The sequence below is a fragment of the Diplotaxodon limnothrissa genome, linkage group LG6 (assembly GCF_057381915.1).
Source record: "Diplotaxodon limnothrissa isolate DT_005_m linkage group LG6, D_limnothrissa_male_GT1.1, whole genome shotgun sequence".
Classification (NCBI taxonomy): domain Eukaryota; kingdom Metazoa; phylum Chordata; class Actinopteri; order Cichliformes; family Cichlidae; genus Diplotaxodon; species Diplotaxodon limnothrissa.
The window spans coordinates 17,356,136-17,378,912 of record NC_140601.1 but is presented as its reverse complement, the minus strand read 5'-3'; the positions used below and the strand labels follow the sequence as shown (position 1 = coordinate 17,378,912).

At 42.5% G+C, this 22,777-nt stretch overlaps 1 protein-coding gene across 1 annotated transcript in view; it reads right to left on the bottom strand.

Moving 5' to 3' along the window:
* The window catches only part of lrba (LPS-responsive vesicle trafficking, beach and anchor containing), a 176,218-nt gene that overhangs the window by 98,419 nt on the left and 55,022 nt on the right, over nucleotides 1-22,777 (bottom strand). Inside the window, exons 25-34 of the mRNA XM_085356880.1 lie at nucleotides 22,162-22,342; nucleotides 20,414-20,547; nucleotides 19,740-19,847; nucleotides 19,455-19,596; nucleotides 18,438-18,777; nucleotides 12,961-13,130; nucleotides 11,063-11,147; nucleotides 10,649-10,782; nucleotides 9,895-9,956; nucleotides 916-980 (exon numbers count right to left, since the gene is read on the bottom strand). Coding sequence (XP_085213006.1) covers nucleotides 916-980; nucleotides 9,895-9,956; nucleotides 10,649-10,782; nucleotides 11,063-11,147; nucleotides 12,961-13,130; nucleotides 18,438-18,777; nucleotides 19,455-19,596; nucleotides 19,740-19,847; nucleotides 20,414-20,547; nucleotides 22,162-22,342 — 1,421 coding nt within the window. The remainder of the gene's footprint in view (nucleotides 1-915; nucleotides 981-9,894; nucleotides 9,957-10,648; nucleotides 10,783-11,062; nucleotides 11,148-12,960; nucleotides 13,131-18,437; nucleotides 18,778-19,454; nucleotides 19,597-19,739; nucleotides 19,848-20,413; nucleotides 20,548-22,161; nucleotides 22,343-22,777) is intronic.

Sequence of the window (22,777 nt, the reverse complement as noted above, 5' to 3'; positions counted from 1 at the left end):
GTTTTCCACTTCTGAATCTATTTTCCCAAAGAAAAGTGTCACATACTTAAAACTTGGATGGATGGATACATAGATAACGTATTAAGAATATCAAGTATATTAAGCTTAAAATTATTATATGTCACAAACGCCAAAGTTGTTAATAGCTGAAGTACTTTTTGGGTTGACTGCGATTTGAGTGTATTTCTTATTTGTTTATCCTCCTATGAGTCTGTAATAAATAAAGATTGATTGAAAAATTATATTATATATTACATGTATCATAACAACAAAGTCTGGAAAGTAATTTTCTAACACTTTCTTAGACAAACACATCAAATGATAACATTGCTATCTCATTTGTGTTACTTGGGATTACCCTCTGCCAATTCTAAAAGCTGAGGATCAATAATAGAAAGTGTTGCTCTACCAACCTGAAACTGAGTGTGAATACTACAAAGGAGCCAGAGTAAGAAGGGTGACCTCTTATTAGCAAAATGAAGCTTCATATGTGGGAATAATTGAAAAACAGAGATGGTAGCCGACAGATAAAGGCTCAGGCAGAAAGGCCCGAGTGGCAAATTAAGAGCGATTTCCCAAGTGTTGCAGAGGAACCAGCACTCAGAGCTCCTATCACCTTCTACCTAAACCCTCTTTCTCTCCCCAAGTCCCACTGGGATAAGCAGGTATTGAATGGAGCCTTGAACGCAGCGGTCCTCCATCCTCACTCCCCTAAGTCCCTCTGCGCTTTTCAACCATTGATTGTTGTCTTGAACAGCCACCATATTGCACGGGCCTTGAGGATCTCGGGTGCCCGAGTGGAGGAGGGGTACGATGCGATCCGAGGAAGGTGAAATTGGAAAGTGGCTGATGAATGGAGGTTGGAGAGATAATTTAGTGCTGCTGCAAGAAGAGAGGCAGGTCGGAGTTACCTACCTGCCTTCGTTTACCAGCTCGATAAAGGCTAAGCCGGCATTCTTCTGGATGGAGTTCTGCCATTCCTGCAACACAAACATCAACATGTTACTGATGCAACTTTTTACAATAGTACAGAACTCTGTTGCTATACATTAGCAGCAGCAAGAGGCAAAAATGATACGTTTACAAGATAAGTGAGTTTTTCTTAGTCTGGGTCAAAGTGAATTTAGTTTGAACAAAAACAGTAGCTCCATGTAAAGCTTTTAATCCCTCTGACTTAGCTACTTCTTTACAGGCCCCTAATATCACATAAAACATGATCCAAAAAGGATTAAGAATTGCTTGGATTAGCGCCGGCTGCATAATATGCGAGCCCACCATTGCGCAGCAGTGAAAGAGCCGTGTTGAGAGTGCATTTATCACAAGTAAATACACACATTTCTTCCTCTCTTTGACTAGCGTTATGGTTCGAGGTGTCAGTCTAAACAATCCAACCGCAGCCGTGTGCGCCTTATATCCTCAACTTCGAAGGGACAACGAGAGAAGGGAAACTCGGCCGGTCATCGTCTCTCATGTTCTGTTCCACATTTCAACACCTTCAACGCAACCGTCAAAAGAATAATAAAGCAACAAGGTCACGGGGGGCTGTCTGAAGCTCACAGCGTTTCCCCCCCTTCTTCCTCTCAGGGGAGCTGGAGAAAAATGCACAAAAAAATTCTCAGGTTGGAGACCTAAACCACCAAACTACTCTTACAAAAATCATTATTCAAAGCTTGGACTTCTTTTTTTCTTTGCATTCTTAATATTTTTGTTAACCAACATTAAAACTTGCCATCAGTTGACAAATGTTTAACAGTTACTACTGTGAGAATAACTGTGATCCACAATTTATTCAGACTTGGAGACACTTTTATTCCAAAGTAATCAAAACCACTAATTTTTATCATTTCCATTTAATCGTTTCACAGAGACACAGAACAGCTATGAAGTGAAAAACTTGCGTATAAGCCTAAACTCGGCTGTCATCATCTCTGGAGCTGATAGAGGAAATCGTGTGTTTACACAGAGACTAGCTTTTCAGTAACCCTTAGAGAGCCCGCAGGGACGTGAATATCAGCGCTGCGAGGAGGAAGGAAAGATCAGTTTACGAGAATTTCTAATACACATCCACACATATCTGTGGGTGCGTCGAGATTTTCTCACCTGTGCAATTTTTAAGCACAAGCCCATCAAAACTAATCACATGGCAGTCAAGAGTACCGTTCTTCTGAAACGCCTGTGCACCATCACTCTGTGCCCAAGTGCACGTCATATACAAAACAACCTTACACTTAACCTCAGTTCATAACTGCTTTTTGTCCTGCAGGACCATATTGGCATTGACCGTGTTTACAATACATTCCAAATACAAGCGGGCACAGAGGGAATACGAGTCTGGGCGAGGGAGTGGAAACAGCGTTTCTGGGAGAGGGTTTTGTGGCTGAGGACTGCTTTGGTGGAAGCATGTCAGAGTAGCCTTGGGGCCTTCTAGCTGAAGCATTGACTGTAGTTGAAGGACATTAACCATGAGTGTTAGCCTGTGGCTGTGTGGATATTCTAAACTGATCCAGACTGTGCGAGCTGGATTTCAAATAAACACCACAGGAAGCAGGGCTGTAAATAGAGTCGTGCTCTGGAGAACCAGAAAAGCGGTGACATAAAATTTCCTTTATGCCTTTAAAGCCTTAAAGATTTTGATGCCAGACTCTAGAAATTAAAAGATTATCCTGAAGTAATAAAGATTGGATCTGAATCTGTGGCCGGGATAAGCTCTGCGTCTAAATTAGGCTCGATGAAAAGCGTAGAGACCATTGGCATTTTGGGGGACATGGACAAAGGTGATAGCAAGACTAATGGTGTCATTATGGGCAAGAAATGGCTCCTCTAGTTGAATTAAAAAAGCAGTGACCCTGATCTGAGGGACATCTCCCAGTGACAAAAAGGAAACAGGGACAGGTCAGTGATAGAATATTGGATATTGGCTGCCCTGGTCAGCAGTGTCGCAGCTTTTATGGCTGCGATAGAGGCCGTGACCACATCGCTCCTGTTGAGAGGATACAAGCAGCCATTTGTGACCTCTCACCTTTAACCTGACCTCCTAACAGATGATAGGACGCGCGAGAGAGGCAGCCGATCTTTGATCCCGACTTTAAAGCGATCGAAAGAGAGAGATCGTGCACACGTTTAATGCACTTTACCGGCATTTATGTTTTGCTATGCATGAATCTGTTCATGAAAATGCCTAATGTCTAAATCTCAAGTCAATAAGACAGCTCTGTTTGCTCTGCGTTCCATGATGATGGCATTGAGTCTAAACACACATGCCATGCACTTCCGTCATTACAGCTGATTATCCATAATCAACTTCTAAATATACCACTACCACTGGTGAGAAAACACAGACCTCCTGAGCAAAATCGCCTTTCAAACATCAGACTCGCCACAACACAAGGAAAACATTTTCCAACACCGAAGAAAGAACTGTCTCGGCTCTGTCGAAATAATAAATAAGTCAGTTGTGCTTTTCGGTGGCATCACTCATAATCACAAGTATTTGTTGATCTGAAAGGCTCGGGGAATACAACTTTAGATGAGACGGCAAGAGCATAAATCTGCATGTCATAAGTGGCAGAGCAGCAGAAGCTAAATTAAAGAGGCTAAAAGCTACTGATTTTTCCTCTCCCCCCTTTTACTCAAACGCCTCACTGTTTAATGTCTTTTTTTGCCACATTAACTGAACAGTGAGAGAAAAAAGTCAACCGATGCAAATAAAATGCACGCATTCAAAGAAAAAAAACCAAAAAAACCCAAAAACGTTTTGATCACTGGCATGCCGCTTGCAGGTGGCGGCAGCCAACTTTGTCACTCTGATTTGGACATTTGTGCGAAAAAAAAAAAAAAAAAGAGGGGTGGGGGAGAGACAAGGAAACAAACTGAGATCTAAATGTTTATGAGAAGTGACCTGATGTTAACAATGACCAAAAGAAAGAGCCTGTGGATGCAGAAGTCAAAGCAAAAGAAAAAAGAAAAAAAGGCTCTAAAAATATACTGCTCTTTAACCTGATTAATACGGAAGCTCGGTAGTTTGTTATTAATGCTGCGTCTGCTGCGCTTGTGTGTATGAATAACTTAACACTGGTGTACATTTTCAACAATCCACATCTGCATGTTCAGATGCTATCTGCTTAAAGAAAAACAGACACTCGTGTTGGTGTTTGCGTGATCAAATTCACAACCCAAGGAATATTTACTGATGTCCAAATATTTATACTGCTCGGTCTCCGAGAGCTTCATGGGATCACACTGTCATGGCTATACTAACACAGAGTGAGAAAGCTAAGCCTAAAGCCCCCATACCCCAAACAGACAAATCAAAACATATGTTACAACCACTTGAACTCTGCACGAAAAGTAAATGTAAGGGGAATACATAAATATATACAGAGCATTTTATAAGCCAGTGGTATGTTATTTAAAAACTGACTTTTTCCTCTTTTTTCTTTTAAACTTATTCTGTAATATGATATGCAGTTCAGCTGGTGGATTTTAATGGTGTGAGGAGAAAAGGAATATTTAAAAACACCATATGCAGCCGTTTCAGGTCCAAATCAAACACATGTTGAAATGAAATCATCACCTCGTCCAAATGTAATTTTTATGACATTTCAGTGCAGTAACGCACAACATTTGTATAAATTTTCCAGAAAACAAAACATTAAAAAAGTTTTTTTCTAACTGACAATTTTGAGCAATCATTACAGGTTTATTCTTAACTACACTGACTGAAAAAGGGTTGTTTTTTATTCCCCAAAATGCTGGCTCCAAGCTGCTCTAACTGCAGCATAATCTAGGAGAAAATGAACAAAATGGCAATTCTTGGGCCTTTTATATGCCCCACTTCTTCTGAGGAAGCTCTGCGGTGTTGCAGGAAATGTTTTGTGGGATAGTACAGTAGCAGTTCACGGCCCATTGCACAAGGACTGCAGGATCAACCGGGACTGGCAATGGCAAACCAAGGACCGAAAAAGACACACATAAACAAAACACTGTTCCCCAAACAAACTTTGTTTCTGCACCACTAATTATTCAGGAAGCTAAATGCACAAAATAAATGGTAATTAAAGCTATAAAAAGAACTTTGTACGCACAAGGCGATTTGTGCAATCTCCAAGTTAAGGATTTGGGAATAACACAAGGTAAAGATTCCCACTTTAAAGCTAAATCATGCCAAATATTTGAACCTCTCCCGTCCCAGATCATAAACGAGGGCGAGTGAATTCCTACTGAAAATGTGCGCGAAGACGACGGGTCGTGATTTTAACAACCGGTTAGCTGAGAGAGGATAGCGAGGGGAAAAACAGAAGCGCATTCCAAGGTCTTATAACAAGGGACCTGACAGGTAAGAAAACACTGCATTAGGAGTGCCTGTCGGGAGGGGAGGGAAATTCATTTATATGAAAGAAAATTATGTTGCGTATAAATAACCGGCCATTCGTGCGACTTGAAGCCCAGTTCACAGTAAAATCCGCCTGGGAGCCAAATTAAAAGCCACTCAATATTTTTAGGAGTCTCCTGTCTGATTTTCTCCTCTCAGCTAGACTTCACTTCCTGTCAGGAAGCCCTCCTTGACCCTAAGCTCCTCCAACACAACGCACCCCGCTGCCCCCTTTGCGGCTGCATAGTTGGCAACGATGGGGAGTCTGCAGGATTAAGTGCCAGTTGGCGTTACTGTGTTTTCTCTAAGCCTCAAAGGTCGGTGAAACTTTCAAAGAATATGCAGCATGATATTGTCCTATGAACTAGAGAGCAATGGCAGGGACAGTGAGCCTCGTGGCACAGTTGTAAAGGGGCACTGGAGCAAAGCGTGGAGCGAGGGCCAGCAGAGGGAGGGAAAAAAATAACACTTTGATTTTCACTGATCTTGAACCTTGCGTGCCTCTTTAACAGCACGATGGGGTGCGGGTCTGACTGTGCCGAAAAACGATGGAGAAAGTATTTTTTTGTCCCTTGGTTTCATCACATTCCTCACTTTTCTCTCAGCTCCCCAAGTGGTTCATTCAACACGGCCTGCGTTTGATCCATCGCTTATGGGAGAGAAGAAGAAACAATGTTCACTGACAGAAATAAATGACTATTTGAGCAACTCAAACATGGGACCGGCTTTCACAAGCGTAACTTTTAAAACAAACCTGTTACATAAAATATAAAGTGGACAAAAGTAACCGTCAAGGCTTCAACTTCCCCGTTCCCTCGTTTCTCACATTATGCTATTGATTTTCATGAGCGTACACTCCCGAACTGTTCCCTGACTCCGTGGGTTTAAACTTCTGCGCCCAAGTAGCTCTCCACTTCTAACCTGGAGGTCAGAGGGTCAGAGGTCAGGAGCAGCCAAGTGTTTGGGGAAGTCAATGTCTTTCTCCCTGCAGACTGAAGGAGAGGTGCCCATCTGTTAAACAGGTTAACTTTGGTGAGACGGACTGGGAACATATGATGATGCACAGTCATTGGACTAGCGGGTTAACACCGATGTTATTGAATTACAATTTAAGGATTATCTGCATCAGCGGCCACGACGAAACGCTTTACTTAAATCAGAGATTGACAGGCGTCCGAGAAGTGTCAATCGGGACCAAAGTAGTGGATCAAATAACAAGAGTATAAAGGTGGTGGCTGCTAGCATGGCTAACCATATATATCACAGATATATAGCTTTTGAAAGAATTTTGGATTCAGGAAATGGGACTTACAAAATCTAAAATCCATCATACGGGACATTTTTCAGTGTGTTTTTTCTTTTTCCCCACTGACACTGTTAAAGCTGCTTTTTCAGTGCTTTGTAAATTAGGCCCAGACCTCTGACAGCATAGCAGAGCCACCTGATGACCTCGTTTCAGTATTCAGTTTTCCCCTCTTTCTCCCTCTTCTGCACCCAGTCTTGACCATCATGAAAACGACACTCCACGAGCCCACAGCACACTCACTCTCCCTCCCTCTCTTCTTTCCACTCCATGTACAGGATGCATTTCTGATAAATGGCAGAAGGATGGATGGTCTGACAGAGGTGCCGGACAATAATGGCTGATCTACAGGACACAAATGCAGCTACTGAGAAGATTAATGAGCCCCTGCTCATCGTAGACTGTCCAGTATCCAATGAGATGATTTCTCAAAGCTCTCGACGGATGGCAGCAAGCACAAGGAAAAGCTCTCTCTCTCGTCCCAGTGCATTATTTATTAATCAGATATCTTTGGTAGAAGCGAGTTCAAAAACTGCACCGGGGAAGCGAAACGTTGACTGTGAGTACGACAAAAACGGGAAGACGAAAAAGTGCAAGACCTCGTGCTTAGTGTCTAGTATCAGTTAAGATTCATAGGTAATATATGTGAATTGTACCTATAAAGTTTCTGGATGCAGCTCACAAACAGCTGATAACTTCTGGCTATATTTAGTCACAATTATGATTTTAACTAAAGGCTTCAACATGGAAGTCCACAAGCCAATCGTTTGTGGTACAATGTTATATACATCTTTTATATACAGTTAGTTAAACAAAAACTAAGAGTGTAAAACAAAAACAAAAAAAATCTGACTCACTATTCGACTTTTTATAGGTCAAAAATTAATCTCCCATATCCTCCCAAATACACAATAATGGGAAAGTGTCAGCTGTAAGCCTTTAAAGACAATAAATACTGAATAAATAAGAACACAATTGACAGTCAGCCTTTTTTTTTCCCTATATTGAGTAGTCCTCAGTAGTGGTTAAAGCCAGAGTTTATGATCATTAATCCTCACTTTGTATATTCAGCAGTGTGTGAAGATCAATATTACAGCTGAGAACAAGGGCAGTATGCCACCCCAACAGTTAATGTCTTATCAAAATGGTCCTTTAATTGGGAGCGCTGTTGTACTCGTCTCGAAAAGGGGTACCATCAAACAGCGGTTTACAATCCCCTCCTCAATGCCAAGCTGATGTGGCCGCCAATGCAACTTTCATAGGATCCCTGATTAAAAACTGCTCTGCAGTCCCCAGCCTCCTGACCCTTCACCTTGGCTCCACTCCATCTCAAAGCTTGGGAAATTAATTAAAATTTCACAGAGACGGTATCGCGTCACATCTCTGATGAAGGCATGGGGGTTGAGAGGGGAAAGAAAGAAAGAAAAAAAATCAATCAAAATCATCTCCATCTACTCGCTCCACTGGTTGACTCGAAGGCGGGGGGGGGGGGGTCACAAGATGGCCACAGAGGCACTTCCTGTAAAGACAATTGAGCGCTTCCTGTGCCAGAGGGCCCAACAAACTTTGCTAAATAACGTCATCAATCACGGCACTGGCCCACTCTCCCTGCCCCACAAGGGGAACCAACACACACATAATTATACATTGTAATTTAGCCCAGAGGAAAGTCTGTCCCTCTTTTCCTCTTTTCCCTTGTGAGAGGCAGTGCATTGGCCCTACCTTTCTAGGCCCCCCTCCTCTTCCCCTTTACACAACAATAAAATTACATTTGCATTAGCTGTAAGAGAATTTGGTTGGATGATTTATTGATGCAATCAACACTATGCTGTCCAATCCCTGGTCCTCCGACTGAAACAGTGTGTGTGTGTGTGTGTGTGTGTGTGTGTGTGTGTGTGTGTGTGTGTGTGTGTGTGTGTGTGTGTGTTTTGGAAATTGGGTGGGATAGCTTGGAGCTCAGAGAAAAAGAAGAAATAGCCTGTGCTAGGGACCAAAGAGGGGGAAGCGTGGCATGAGCTGTGCAGTGGAACAATCACCAAGATTCTGCCTTTGATTAGATTAGCATTAAACAACACCCTGACAGATATGACAAATAGGTGCATTAGAGCCTGTCATTCTTCTCTCTTTGGTTTTCTATCTAGCTTTCATTCCCGCTATTCCATCGTCCCTGGACATTACGGGGCTCACATTCCCTCCCCGAGTCCCACTAGCCCCAATTTATGCATGGCCACTGACATCCACACAGATGTGTGATCTGACTGTATTAGCTTTTTTTTTTTTTTTTGAGAAGAAGTAAAGTGAACTATAGGAACTAAACAAACGTATGGAGGTTAAAGGGTGCAGGAACGAAACGACAGGAGCTATTTCTTTAGGAAATGAAGCTGATAAAAAAAAAAAATACAGGCGAGTGGAGCAGTGAGAGGGGTGTCATTAATCAGATGTGCTTTTGTATTATTGGAAACCTTGTTTTTTTGTGTGCGTGTCATTTTTTTTTTTTTGTTTTTTTTTATGAGGTTCTTTAAAAACGATAAAGATGCACACAAACACGGCCTGGGATGAGTTATTATCTGCTGTCCTTGTCACTGGCTGTGCATGTGAGGGCAACTTCTTGTTTATTTATTTCTGATGTACTATGAACATAAGTGTTTTTCAAGCAAAATACACAGACTAAATTCACCCTAAATGTAAAGCTCACCGTGTGCTGCATTTATGGTCTGCACATGGTAAAGCCCTTCAGTAGCTTTCTGTCTCTAAATACTAATCAGCTGTCCTGAAGTGATGTATTGACAACCCCGATCATTGATCTGCCCACGCCTGCTTATGATCCCTAAATTAGTATTCATGAATCCAGCAGCAGCTAAATAAACTTGGCAACAAAACACCCACAAGACAACAGAGAAGAGAGGGATAATCAATGCAAAGCACCATCAAATCTACATTATCCCTCCTCATCAGTTTGGCCCAGGCCACAAGGGCCCCGCTCAGGTCAAAAGGTGATGCGGACAGGTCGCCCACCCTTGACCCTCCAACCAATATTTGCGGCCAAATATACCTTCGCTCTGCCCTCACGAGGGGAAGGGTGAATATGGAAAGGTAGACAAGGTAGGGTGGGGGAGAGATAAGGCTCTGTGAATTTACTGCACTCAAGGTGAGGCTGATAAATCAGCCTGCTGGAAAAGCAGAGCGCAGGCCTGAGGAAAGATAAAGATGCCAGACTTGCCTGGGAACACAGAAGCATGACAAGCTCCACCACTGAGCTGCTGGACTTCATGCACACCAGACCTGGAGAAATATAAAGTAAAGGGAGTCAGACATAATGGCATATGAAACAAGAAAAAGTTTTGTGTTTGATTTTAAACAGCTTTCTGGATTTCTGTGACAGCACACGCTAACCATCAGGGATTACCTAACCTTGTGCCATCTGCAAGGGAGCGGATAGTATTGATGGGCCTAATGAGCCGACATGATGTTACTGTAAACTAATACATATTTGGGCCTTGTATTACAGGCCTGGCGTGGCTAGCATATGTCCCATTGATCCCTAATGGCAAGCCCTGGGCTTTTAGAGGGCAGGGGGCCGCTAGAGTGTCCAGAGTGCGCTTCAGCGGATGTTTCATGTGTCTCCGTGTTTCACAGAGACACATGTAACATCACATTCGTGCAAACACACATGCATGCACATACAGCCCCACCCTATTTTTTCCAGCCCCCCCTTACAGCTATCAATCAACTTTCCATTTTGTTTGGTGGCAGCAGACATCCCAAACACTGCTATTAGTGGCCTGGCCTCTGCCCTGGCCCCCTGGAAACCTTCAGCACGACTACCGGCGCAGCGCGACTCATCACAATATTGGATTAACAATAGCCTGGACATATTGTTGCAATTAAATAAGAATCCCTGCATGGTTGAGGTTTGTGAGATAATCTGAAATGATGATGTGACTTCTAAGGAATTTCCATAATTTTCTACTCACTGGTGCCCTCAATAAGGAGCTCTTGTCCATGGCTGCCCAGCAGAGTGCGAGAGAGGAAAGGGGCAAAGTCCACAAAGATCTCCCTCAGTAGGGGAGCTGCCTTTTCAAGGGCATGCTCCAAACGCTCCGAGATACTAAAAAAAACAAAACAGACAGCGGACGGAGTAATTTAACAGTAATTGGCCAAAAGGCTAAACAAACTCTTTGAAAACTCACAAAAGATGCTTTTAAAAATACACCGTCAGCAAAAATGTGTTTTTAATATGATGAAAAAAAATATGGAATAAAGACAAAAACAATAATCAGAGCATATGCATAAATAACTGATTGTGTAAGCGCATGTGCATAAACAGCTGATTGTGCATGTGTGTGAGAAAAAGAGAGCGAGAGAAAGAGAGAGAGAAGATGAATCACCTCATATTGGGGGCTGTGTTCTGGGTCACAGGGGAGAGTGGGGGGACAGATGGCAGGCTAGTGCTGGCTGGAACCTGGCCGCCTGCTGCAGGGAGAAACCAAAGAACTCTGTTATTAGTCTGGATGTTGGACAAGAATGGGACACACACACACACACACGCGCGCACAGCAATACATTATATGACCAAGGTCGCACCATAAACCTGTGAAGAAACATGCCTCTTATGAAATAATACAGAGGTCTCCATTCAAATGTATAGAATAGGTGGATTTATGTGGGGGTACAAGTATCATTTTATAGTTAGATAGTGGATGATGTACTCTGAGCACAATACATCTCCCATAACAGTGTATAATTCATTGGGTTTGATGAGAAAAATCTTTCTATGTGAAAGGATGACAACACTTTATCTTCTGCTTCAGTTACACTTTAAAGATGAATTATTCGTAGATGGAAACAATATATGTTAGACAAAGGCTTAAATATGAAAGAAGTAATTCCATTCATTGTTATTATTCTATTTTCATGTTTTCTTGTTTCCCCTCATTAAGTCATTACATACCAATTTACCCCTCAGGGCTGCTTTTCTGACCGTTTCATTATACAACTAAAAGGTGCTTTACGACTTCATTCTGGAGACAGAGGCACATGAGGTACAAAGTCCGCGTGTGATTGATCTTGCAGTAAATTCACTTCCCTGTGGCTCATAAATAAGCTAATGCCCAGCTGAATATGGAGGAGGGGGATTCCTCTGGTGTTTCAGTGGGCTTGTTTTTCCAGCCAGGACAGTCTCCGTGCAGGGATAACTCTTCAGGAATGACACAGTGTAATGTGCACTGGAATGTGTGTGTGTGTGTGTGTGTGTGTGTGTGTGTGTGTGTGTGTGTGTGTGTGTGTGTGTGTGTGTAAGGTGTTAAACAGCGCCATGTGGATCTGGTGAGAGTATCCCTCTCAAGCTGAAGTAGCTCCTTCAAACAAAGAGGAGTAAATGAACGTCTCCATTAGTCCTCCCACTGCCCCACTAACACACACACACACGCACACACACAGCATATTTACTCAACACTTCTCAGTGCCATCAAGCAGTCTGTGCATACAGCTAAGCTATAATTATTTACTAGCACACACACGCACCCAAAAGTCCTAAAACATAATCCACATACTCATGTCAAACCCTCCTCTCTTAAACACACAGACAAAAAAAACATTACACTTTTACACAGAAAGGGGACAAAAACTGCTGATTTATGTCACTTATGAATCAACTAAGATAGGTATGACTTTAATATATTGTTTTATTCAGTCACCATTCACCTTATTCCTTCTCCTACTGGAATTATTGTAATACTGGGATGTCCCAGTAGCCTGTTAGTTAAGACAAATGCCAAATAACTAATGTCTACGTTTGATTCCCCCCACTTGAATGGTCCCTTGATACATGAAACCCACCCTTTCCAAATGCACTCTATTGCATCTCTGTTACAGTTATGCATGTTCCAGTGTGATTAGTACAGTTTGTTTTCGGTTGTTTCTGCGTAATCCTGATGACTAACCCATTACATTTTTGTGTAGACTCACATCATTTTCTGTGTAATTGCATGATGGGCCCTGGCACTGGCAGAGCACCGCCCTAAAATTGTCTCAAATGTTTTTATTTTTTTCACATTCGATACTGCTTTAGCTTTTTAAATAATTGAATCAGTGTTACTCATGCTGTCCTCCAGCCTGAAGAAACTGGATTACACTGTGCAAACACCATTATTCCATCAGACATACAGAGAAGCACGATCTCTAAATAAATATTGACTTTCTCCTCAGCACACTCATCCACCCTGTGACTTAGCTGCCCTCGCTGCTCTGCCAATACTGCAGTCCGGTTTTGTGTTTGTGTGCTTACAGGCTGCAGAGTCTGCAGAGGTGCTCTGGGAGGCGTCGCTAGAAGATACCACAGAGACGCTATCGATAGGTGTCCCACCAGACACGGAGCCGGAGGCGGTTGCCAGGACGGGGGTGGAAGTGCCTGGAGATGGCATCACTCCTGCTTTCTTTGGTGCAACGATGACGCTTCTGTAGAGAGAAGAAAAAGCGCTTATTATCAAGACTCATAGATCAACTGGAAGAAAAAGCTGATGCTGCCAATTCACAGAACCCTTCATAAGATTTTTGCACACAGCATGACTAGAACAACACCACAACCTTCACTGACACAGAGTAGAGGAGTAATTATGAGCAATTTAAATAAGCAGAATAGTAGCCCACTGAATCTTACCATAAAACAGGACACCTGATGTAATGTCTCCATTTAAAAAACTGTTTTATTTGGACATTTCTACTTTTAATTAAATACATTTTTCTTTAGTCAACAATACTACTTTGAGAAAACTTGAAGAAACTACAGTTTGGCTACACTGAAATCAAGCTTCATCTAAAACATCCTTAAGTGTGCCGAAGTGCTTTCTATCTAACGTTCACCCTCTGATGAATGCACTGGGGTTAAGTATGTGAATACTACTGAATAGTTTTGCAGACTCTAACAGCCAGGAATCAAACCATCGACCCTCCAATTAGCAGATGATCTCTACCCCCTAAGCCATAGCCACCCGTTTTATTAGATGTCATCTTCTGCTTTATCACATAACACCAGCTGCATGTTATCTGATATTAATGCAACTTCTACTATGATGCCTGATATTTAGTCTACCAAAGCAGTACATTTATAATAATATACTTCTATAATATCTCAGTTATTCTAGAAAACCTTCTAAAAAAAAAATACAAATAAGTGATCTTTTTTTTTTTTTTGCTCAAATTCAGGTTATTTCAAGGAAAGAAAAAAACATTTTGAAATGAAAAATGTCCTGATAGACTTGGCTCTTACATTGGCTTTGCCTTAAATAAGGTTTGCGTCCACACTTGATTTTAAAAATGACAACTTTAAGTTGTTTGTTCTAAAAATGTAAAACAATCAATGTATCCTTAGACACAAATCCTGACATTAATAAAAAACAACTGCCAAGCATCACAAAAAACACCTCACTGACAGCTAGATTAAATATGTACATTGAGTTTCTCTGTAACAATGATGCTGCCTGTTGAGAGGTCCCTCCTGTGGAGTAACAGGAAATGTTTCTCATAGTGATGTGGTACGAGTAAGTGGAGTTCAATTCTCATCCGGCGAACAGCAGATGCGAGGAGAGCAGCATGTAGATAAGCTGTCAGTTTAGACCAGGGCTCTGACAGACCAGCGGCCATATCAAAGAGAGCCTGGCCCTGCTTATCAGTGCTGACATAGGAGAAGCAGGGTCTAATCCCTGGCTACTGCTCCCCTCTCAGAAACACGACCCAATGCAGGTTTTAACAAGACATGCAAGAATACGTCAAATTTGAATATGCAATAAAAAGAAGAGGCCCAAACACAAGAGCTTGCAAACATTCCTGCACGTCCCCAGTTTCAGAGTGTGTATGTGCATTCTTTCCTGCACACACACCCACGAGGATAGTTGGCTCTCTGTACTGCAGACAGATACCTGGCTGCTGTGTCAAAGCATGCGCTCAGCTGATTTAAGGCAGCTGATCAGATCTATTGTTACTAAAAGTTACTGTAGCTGTTAAATCTTAACAGCTTTGAGGGAAAATAATAATAACTGTGTCAGGAATGCTCGACAGATGGAAGGTCCACTCAAGGTCCACGTGTTGCATAAAACCCGAAGTAGTGACAGAAGAGAATGAAATCAGTATTGATAGGCAAGAAGAGTGGAGATAAAAGTATCTGGTCATTTTTTTTCTGTTCAGATAGTGAGTGGACTGGACGGTGGTATCAAGAAGCAAGGGTGGCGCTGACATGAAGCACCCTGGGTGTCAAAAGCAGCAGAGACAGAAGGAGAGACACCCCTGCTGAGTGAAGGCTGAAAGTGTGCGTGGATGTTTTCAGAAATATTTTAATGCACACACATGAGTGTCCAAATAAATGCTCGAGTGCACGAGTGTGAAGAAGTCTGCCAGTGAGCATGTCTGCATATGTGTTTGGCCTTCCATCTGTTCCTCAGCAAAGGCTCAGTGAATTATTCAGCAGGTCATTAGCCACACTTATCATGAGTGGGCCGCCCCAGTCGATTAATCAGCCGTCAGCGGCCCCACTCAACCCGCAAACAGGAGCCCAGGGCAGAAAGTGTGTGTGTGTGTGTGTGGCTGAATTATTTAGAAGGTCTAACCTACTATGGCTAAGTGCAGCTATGACTCCAGTAAACTCTGCTATTTCAGGTAAAACAAGTGTGAGACCGAATAACAAATTGTCTCAAGTTGCATGTACATAAAAATACTCTTCTCTGGAGACTTTACCTCAGACTGACACGATGGAGAGAAGAGTGCACCCCAGCAAAGCTTTGATCATAGCTTTCACTATGTAACAACAACACTGACCGTACGCACACAAACACATTTGTACACATCTTCACCCTATGGAGCTGCGGCTGGCGGGAGTCGGTACCTTGATGTTATCTGTGATCTGTAAGTGTGAACAACATCAACTAAAGTGCCCACAAAAACAACTGCCTCATTAAACCAATGGAAGACACTGGTTTAAAAGGGGGTAAACCGTTCTTTGTTAATTATCCAAAACAGAGTGAAAGACACATGTTTACACACAGTAACCAAGGAAGCATAAAAAGCTGTTATTAGCCGTAATAGGACCGCCGCTCACAAAGCCCATATCTTAACATCTTCAAGTAATCCTGGGTTTAAAGACAGAAGACCCGGGGAACTCCCTTGTCCTTTGTTTATATTATCAACTGAGTTTCTCTTGTGTTACTTGATGTTAAATAATCTATTAAAAATGGAGATGATCGAGAGCAACCATCTAAAACTACGGTATTAAATAGGAGCAAAAGAGCTCAGTCTTTATGTTTGTCAAACAAATATTAAAATAAAACATTAACAAATCTCAGTTGTGGTAACCAGACTGCATATTAGACCTCGCTTTATCAATTTCAAGGTGTTATATACTTGCAGTTTTCATTGGTGGCTCAATTCTTTAGTAAATGATATATGAAAAATCTTTTCCCAGTTTAATTTCTACTGTCTTGTAATCACAACAATATTTGACAATTTTGTTAAAGCAATGTACTAAAAACAATGGCAGATATTTATCATTATGTCCTGATTCGGATATAATATGGATCTTTGCAATTAACACTAGCACATAAATGTGTGATTTTTATTATACCAGCTAAAGTGGGTTCAAGCTTCCTCAAGGTACATCACTGCAGGTGAACTCCAATGCAAAGCGACAACGTCTTTATTAACTGACTTTTCTAAAAAGGTAGGCCTTGACTGAGAGCTGCGCTCATGTCTGACACGCTTACCGCCAGCAGTACATTAACAACATTTAATCATCAACAAAACTCATCTGTACATCAGCTCTCACATGCATGCAAAGCCTGCTGCCAGGAATGCAAACAACCGCACCATGTATATCCCACTGTCTAACACTCACATATTCTGCCGAACCATGAAGTCTAAATCACAGACTCGTACAATGACACTGTTTAGTTCTGGTTAGTATCAGCAAATATTTGCAGACTGGCTGTCATAACAGGGGCATGGCTGAGAAATGCATGGGAGAAATCCAGCACGTCTCCACTAGTAAATAAATCTGCAGGGATACTTCACCCTCTGACCCGCCTCCAGTTTTTATCTGGGAGATCCCGGCTTTTTTCATACATTGGTCTCATAAATCCAACCCTCTGGGCAAGCAGAAAGTTGCCATGTTTTGGCAGGAGATGTCAGTGCAGAATGTCAGCTCTGGCTTGTACTCGTGTCCCTGGAAGACTTAGTGGTTAGCGGGAGATGCCGAGCAGTGATAAAGTCATTGCAACAGATAATAAACACCATTGGAACATATCTACATGTGTCGAGAGGTAATTGGTAAGGGTTGAGAGACAGCGGGGTGATAAAAAGCAGTAAACCGAGAATAAATATAGGCTTAAAACCAGAGGATGACATGAATGGGAGGGGTAGTTTTGACTCGGAGGCATCAAAATAACTTGGCACACTGACAGACAGTAGTGTGTGCAGGACACACTAAAAGCTGAAGTGACTGATCAATCAATAAAGCCAAACATTTGGTGGTATCCACTTTTTTAAAATTCTCTTCAGTCCCAATTAATTGTTATTGTTAATAATAATAATACTATCTAATATATAATCATACAATATAGACCAAAGAGTTCATTGATTTTTTTCTGCTTAAAGAATAATTCTGGTGATTGAATATTGTGTGAATAATATGAATAAGATGCTGGTTTTCAGTTTAAAATAATATAAAAGTCTGGACTTGTTAACCTCCACCTGGATTTGATATTAATTTTTTTGTGCAGATGTGCAAGTGATTAATAAAAAGGTAACTGGGGTAAAGTCTACTGTCAGCGTGCCCTGCATGCAGAGGCTCCCATAACCAGCAAGTGAGCTGTTAGTCTACGTTCTCCAGCTCTCCTGACGTCCTCTCTTCCTACTGAGTGTGCTCAGCGGACAGGAGCCAGTCTAATCCCCCTGATATGAGGAGCGCCCTGAGACCTGACAAAGCATTCCTCAGATAAAGACACGCGATCACAGAGATGCCGTGGAATTCCCACAGTTGGGGGGCAGGCAGACTGACTGAGTGTGAGCGTGTTTGTGAGTGACAAAGAGAAAAATGTAGAAATGTTTTCTTTGGTGCGTGAGAACTTTTGACTTGACACGCTTCCCCGTGACGGCTTCCTTCTCCCACTTCTCCCATCTCTGTGCCTCTCCCTCTTTACCCTCCCCACCCCCGCCAAAATCGACCCGTTTGTAAAAGTCTATGTGCGAAACAGCGCTCCAAATGCAAACCAGACCAGTAACCATCCTCCCTCACCTGAGCCCGTCTGTGACTTCAGTACCCTGCTCTGCTTTTGAAGCCTTACTCCTGACTGTTCACCCCATACCGCTGGAGATAACGCAAATTATACACATTTTTTTTTTTTACTTTAAGAAAGGAGGGAACCCCTGATAACTGTTAAACAGGGACAGACAAAAGCTTTCCTCAAAGCTTTTTCTCCGTCTTAAAACAGTTCTTTGAAAGGAGGAAGTCTGCATGAGGTGAGGACCTTAGTAAAGAGAGAAGTCGTCACCAACAAAGACTCCTAGTCCAAAGGGGCTTTTGTTACTAAATGCTTTTCAAGATCCTCTAAAGCCCCCTCTAAGGAAATAAAACAAAGATGCATTCAAGGTTTAACTTTCAAAGGTCTCCCGCAGTCATGTTGGGAGTAAAATCCTGTGGAACTGTCAAATGCAAACGTTGAGACTATAAACACCATATGTGCTTTTTAAGTGTATGTCAATCCATGTTCACACCCTCACCTATCAAAAGAGCGGAACTGTGGCGATGGTTCTCTGGCCGCATCGCTCACACTTCCCAGGAACGCTGGCGGCAACAGGCTTGGATCCACCACGATATCATCAGTTGGAGCGCTCACCAGGCTGCGCAGAATGTCCTTCACATTTTTACCCTTTGAGTCAGCAGACATAGCAGGTCTGACCTCAGACGACAGCGTGGACAAGGCCTCTGAAATGGCATCGGGAGCGTGAGTTCCACCGGAGGATGACAGATCTGCGTCGCTTGCGGCAGTTGAGGTGTGGTCATCTCCGATGCCGGAATCATAGCGGCGCAGAGAGAAGCCGTTCTCTCCTTCTGTGCTACCTGAAACAGCAACACTATCTGTGAGGACATAAATAATAACAAATAAGAGTATCCAATTCCATCAGGGAAACTGATTTACATATTTTTCTTCTGGACTGTCGTCTAGATTTGACCCGTTACTGAGATATTGGCTGCACAGCAGAAATGTCTCTTTTCTTAAAATTGACTGAGTTACATGGCACTTGTCTAATAATGCTTAATGTATCAAATCATGGAACTATTTTTTTCTTTGTGGCATACACCCTGCTCAGGAGGTAGAGCACGTCATCTACAAATCAGAAGGTTGGTGATTCAATCCCTGCTTGGGCAAGATACTGAACTTCAGGTTCCTCCTGATGAATCAGTGTGAATGTGTGTGAGATTAGGTGATTTATTTACATGGCAAGTTACAATCACAATCAGGAGAAACGCACACCAAAACAATCTGCAGGTCAAATAAAAATACACAAACTTTAACAATTTTTCTTAAGATGATTAGCAGCTGTTTGTTTGTTTGTTTTATAGTCGAACACTATGCAGTACATGAACCCACTTATTAAAAAAAAAAAGAAAAAAAAGAAAAAAGGAAAAAGTCAGGATTCATAGATCCTTTTCAAGTTGTTGAAAACAACAACTTGCTTCATTCTGATGCACATAAATGCGTCAGATGATTTTTTTTTCTTGAAGGTTCTGTATACCTGTACTCCTTGCAGACTGGGAGCGTTGAGGGTGTTTCTTGTCATTGTGGGGCTCCAGGATGTCACGGTACTTGGACACCATGAGGACTGAGATGAAGTAGACGACGGCAAGAGCCAGAAACTGAGCCTGCTTACCGTCCTCCTGAAACAAACAACACACTAAACAATCTGTACGTGCGTCCTCTTTGAAAAGCACCAGAGGTTAGAGGATGCTAGAAAAGGTGATTTCATACACGTTATGAGTGCTGTGTACAGGAATGCGAACATGTCTGCTGGACAACTCACAATGTCTCTGAAGACGACAGCCCTGAGGCGGTTTATGTCCATGTCCTGAAGCAGCCGGTCTAAATCTCTCACTGGAGACATGCCACCTGTCACAGCATCAACAGGACTCTGCATGCACGCATTAAAAATCAAGCAATTATCATGTGAAATGTATTATTATCTGCAAGGGAAGTGTAAACCGCACGTGCACGTTTACACCGTTCTGGGTGTTTATTAATCCTTCAAGGAGCAGGGTAAGGTTTAACAGCTTAGGGAAGCTATCCCTCCTGAGACCGTGTCCTTAACATAATGGCTTTTCTATAGAGCCACTGCATTATAAATGAGGTTTAACACCCGGTTCAGGGAAGAACAACATGACTTTTACTGGAAGTCACTGTATCAAATCAAAGGGGCAATGACAAAGGGCTTAGTCTAGTGTAACAAATAGCAACCTGTGTGGTAACATAATAAGATATGAGCTAATGCAATAACACTTGTGAACAGGACAAAGGGCAAAGCGCCTTCTGGTTGCCTACTGAGGACAGGAGAAGGACAAAAATGTGCGTTATACAAAAGATAATCAGCACAAATGTGGGAACCGGTCACTGAAAAGTATGATGTTATTTTGCGTTTGATGGTAGAGGAATTTAAAACAGCAGAAAATGTAAGTTAAGGTGATCATTTCAAGTACTTGCCTGCGCAGATGCAGACTTGGCTGTTCCAAGCAAAGTGCCTTGCATGGCTGTGTAGCTGCGGGCTGAGCTGTCTGCGCCGTTCTTAAACTGGGCTTGCTGACACTCCAGACAGTTTCTCACTGCAATAGCACACACTAGGGAGGGACGGAGAAAGAGATCTTATGTGACATCATACAAATAAAATCATTGTCGGGGGGATGTGAACACAAAATTTTAAGTCTTTGTATTTACAAGCCTCCGAACACAACAAAAGAGCGCGTAAAACTGAGCCGCGAGCGGAGCGAGCAGAGACAAAAACAGGAGAGAAAAAGCGGGGCCGTGACAAGGTCAGTGCTCTGGCCAACTCTGGCAGCATCGTTCACTCTTCCCTGCTCCACCTCTCCTCCCAAGGTCATAGTGCAAGGGTGTGCTCTTGAATCACATCCACTGTGTGCAGCTCCCATAACAAATGACACTGCCGGGTGTGCACATGCTGAGTAGGCAGCGCGATACACCCTTCAACGGACAAAAAAAAGACGAAAAAAAAGGAAAGAAAACCTCGTTGTCCGACAACTTTAGGTGGGTTGAGAACTGGCACACTTAACATTTGTAATTTAATGTATTGCTCCTCTTTGGACCCCTCCCAACCCCCACTGCTCAGAGCGTGACAACTGACAAATGTTAACTCTGAGGCATTTAGATTACGAAGGAGGGAATTATTCCGTCTGGAAATGGGCTCGCTTTTTCCATTAGGACCACTCTTTCATACGACCATTTATAAAAGGAAGAAAAAAAGAGAGGAGAGGGAGGGGCGGAGACGCTAAAACCTTGTTACAGTTTTCCAAAATCAGATTAGGTGCCAGCAATGGGGAGCGCATACCTCATCAAATATTCATTTCATAGCGGCTGCTTTCTAAAACTGAACCTGTGCTATGGTGGCATCGTTTTCCTGTAAAACACACACAGCAGCAGCAGCGACATCAGAGGGAACAAGCGTTTTTAGATAACAAGTCGGCCTCTTGACAGCCGTTTTGTTTGTGGGCTGGACTGTGTTTAAAAGCAGAAACAGATACCTGAATGTGCAGCATTAAATATCCAAAGAAAATTCAATAATTTTTTTATAGCTTAAGTACAAAGTATACTGTACTACTTTCATTTTTAATCTGTGCATGCTGCGTTGATAAGGTGTGCTGCAAAAGAAAAAAAATTAAATGAATAATGTAAGATTTTCAATATCTTTTATTCAGTGATTGTGAGGCTGGGCTTTTGATGCTGTCAGGGGAAACTTTAATAGCCTGGAACAGAAGGCAGACAAAGGCCTCGGGCTACGCAGCAGTACAGTACAGCCAAGGCCATTATGAACAACTCACTATATCATGCGAGCAGCCATTTTAAAGTGTTGCCATGCAGGAGGGTTATAATAACAAGATAAGAGAGGGCTGATATGAGCGGGGTGAACGAGGCGAGGGGGATCCGAGTGGGAGCTGGAGCTGAAGATTGAGAGGAAGAATACAGAAGAGAGGGTCAAAAACACTGTAGGGAGCCATGACTGGGGCTAATACAGCAGGCTGCTGCCAGCTGATGTAAGGTGGATCAATGAGCGGGAGGGGGATGAGGGGTGGGGTTAGTAAAAGGATGAAACAGAAGTGGGAAATTCACTTGAAAGCCAGCTACACATGTAAAAACTCAGCAAGACAGAAAAAAAGCAGAGGACCAAACAAGAGAAATAAAGCTAGTTAGAAGCTCAGGAATAATGACAAGGTGCATACCGAGGCGAAGGCACTGTCGGAGGATGCCTCCTGATGACATGTTTTTCTCAGCTTCTATCTCTGTGAAGTTGAGCGAGCTGGCAAAAATAAGAACATCCACAAGGTTGACGAGGCGCTGCAAGAAGGTGACCGAAGCCTCCACTGACAAGCCATGGGAGGGCTCGATGTTTTCTAGCTCATGCTGAAAGTCGAGAGAGAAAGAGGAAAAAATATATAAATAATAAAAGTAATAATGAGGAAACCTCTCTAAACATTTTCTCTCAAAAGTAACATTACAGTCAGGTTTTACCCTGGTCAGAAGCCTCGACTTATGTTGAATAACCAGTGATTTATCACAGTTAGTAAGTTGTTACATACGTAACGTGTGCAGCACTGAAAATACATCAAGGCATGTGAAAATGCAATTTTTCACATTCAGGTTGAAATCTGGTTACAGAGCCCACACAACTGAATGTAAATCAATTATAATGGAAGTGAACCCGCTCCTTAGACCGGTCAGGTCATTGGCAGAAGCAAAGAATGGTGCAAGAGAGCGGCTGTCACTGAGGTCAGACAGGACTAAAACAAACTAACGTTGTTAGGAAGCAGCTAACTGTAGTCTAATGTGATTGGGGAA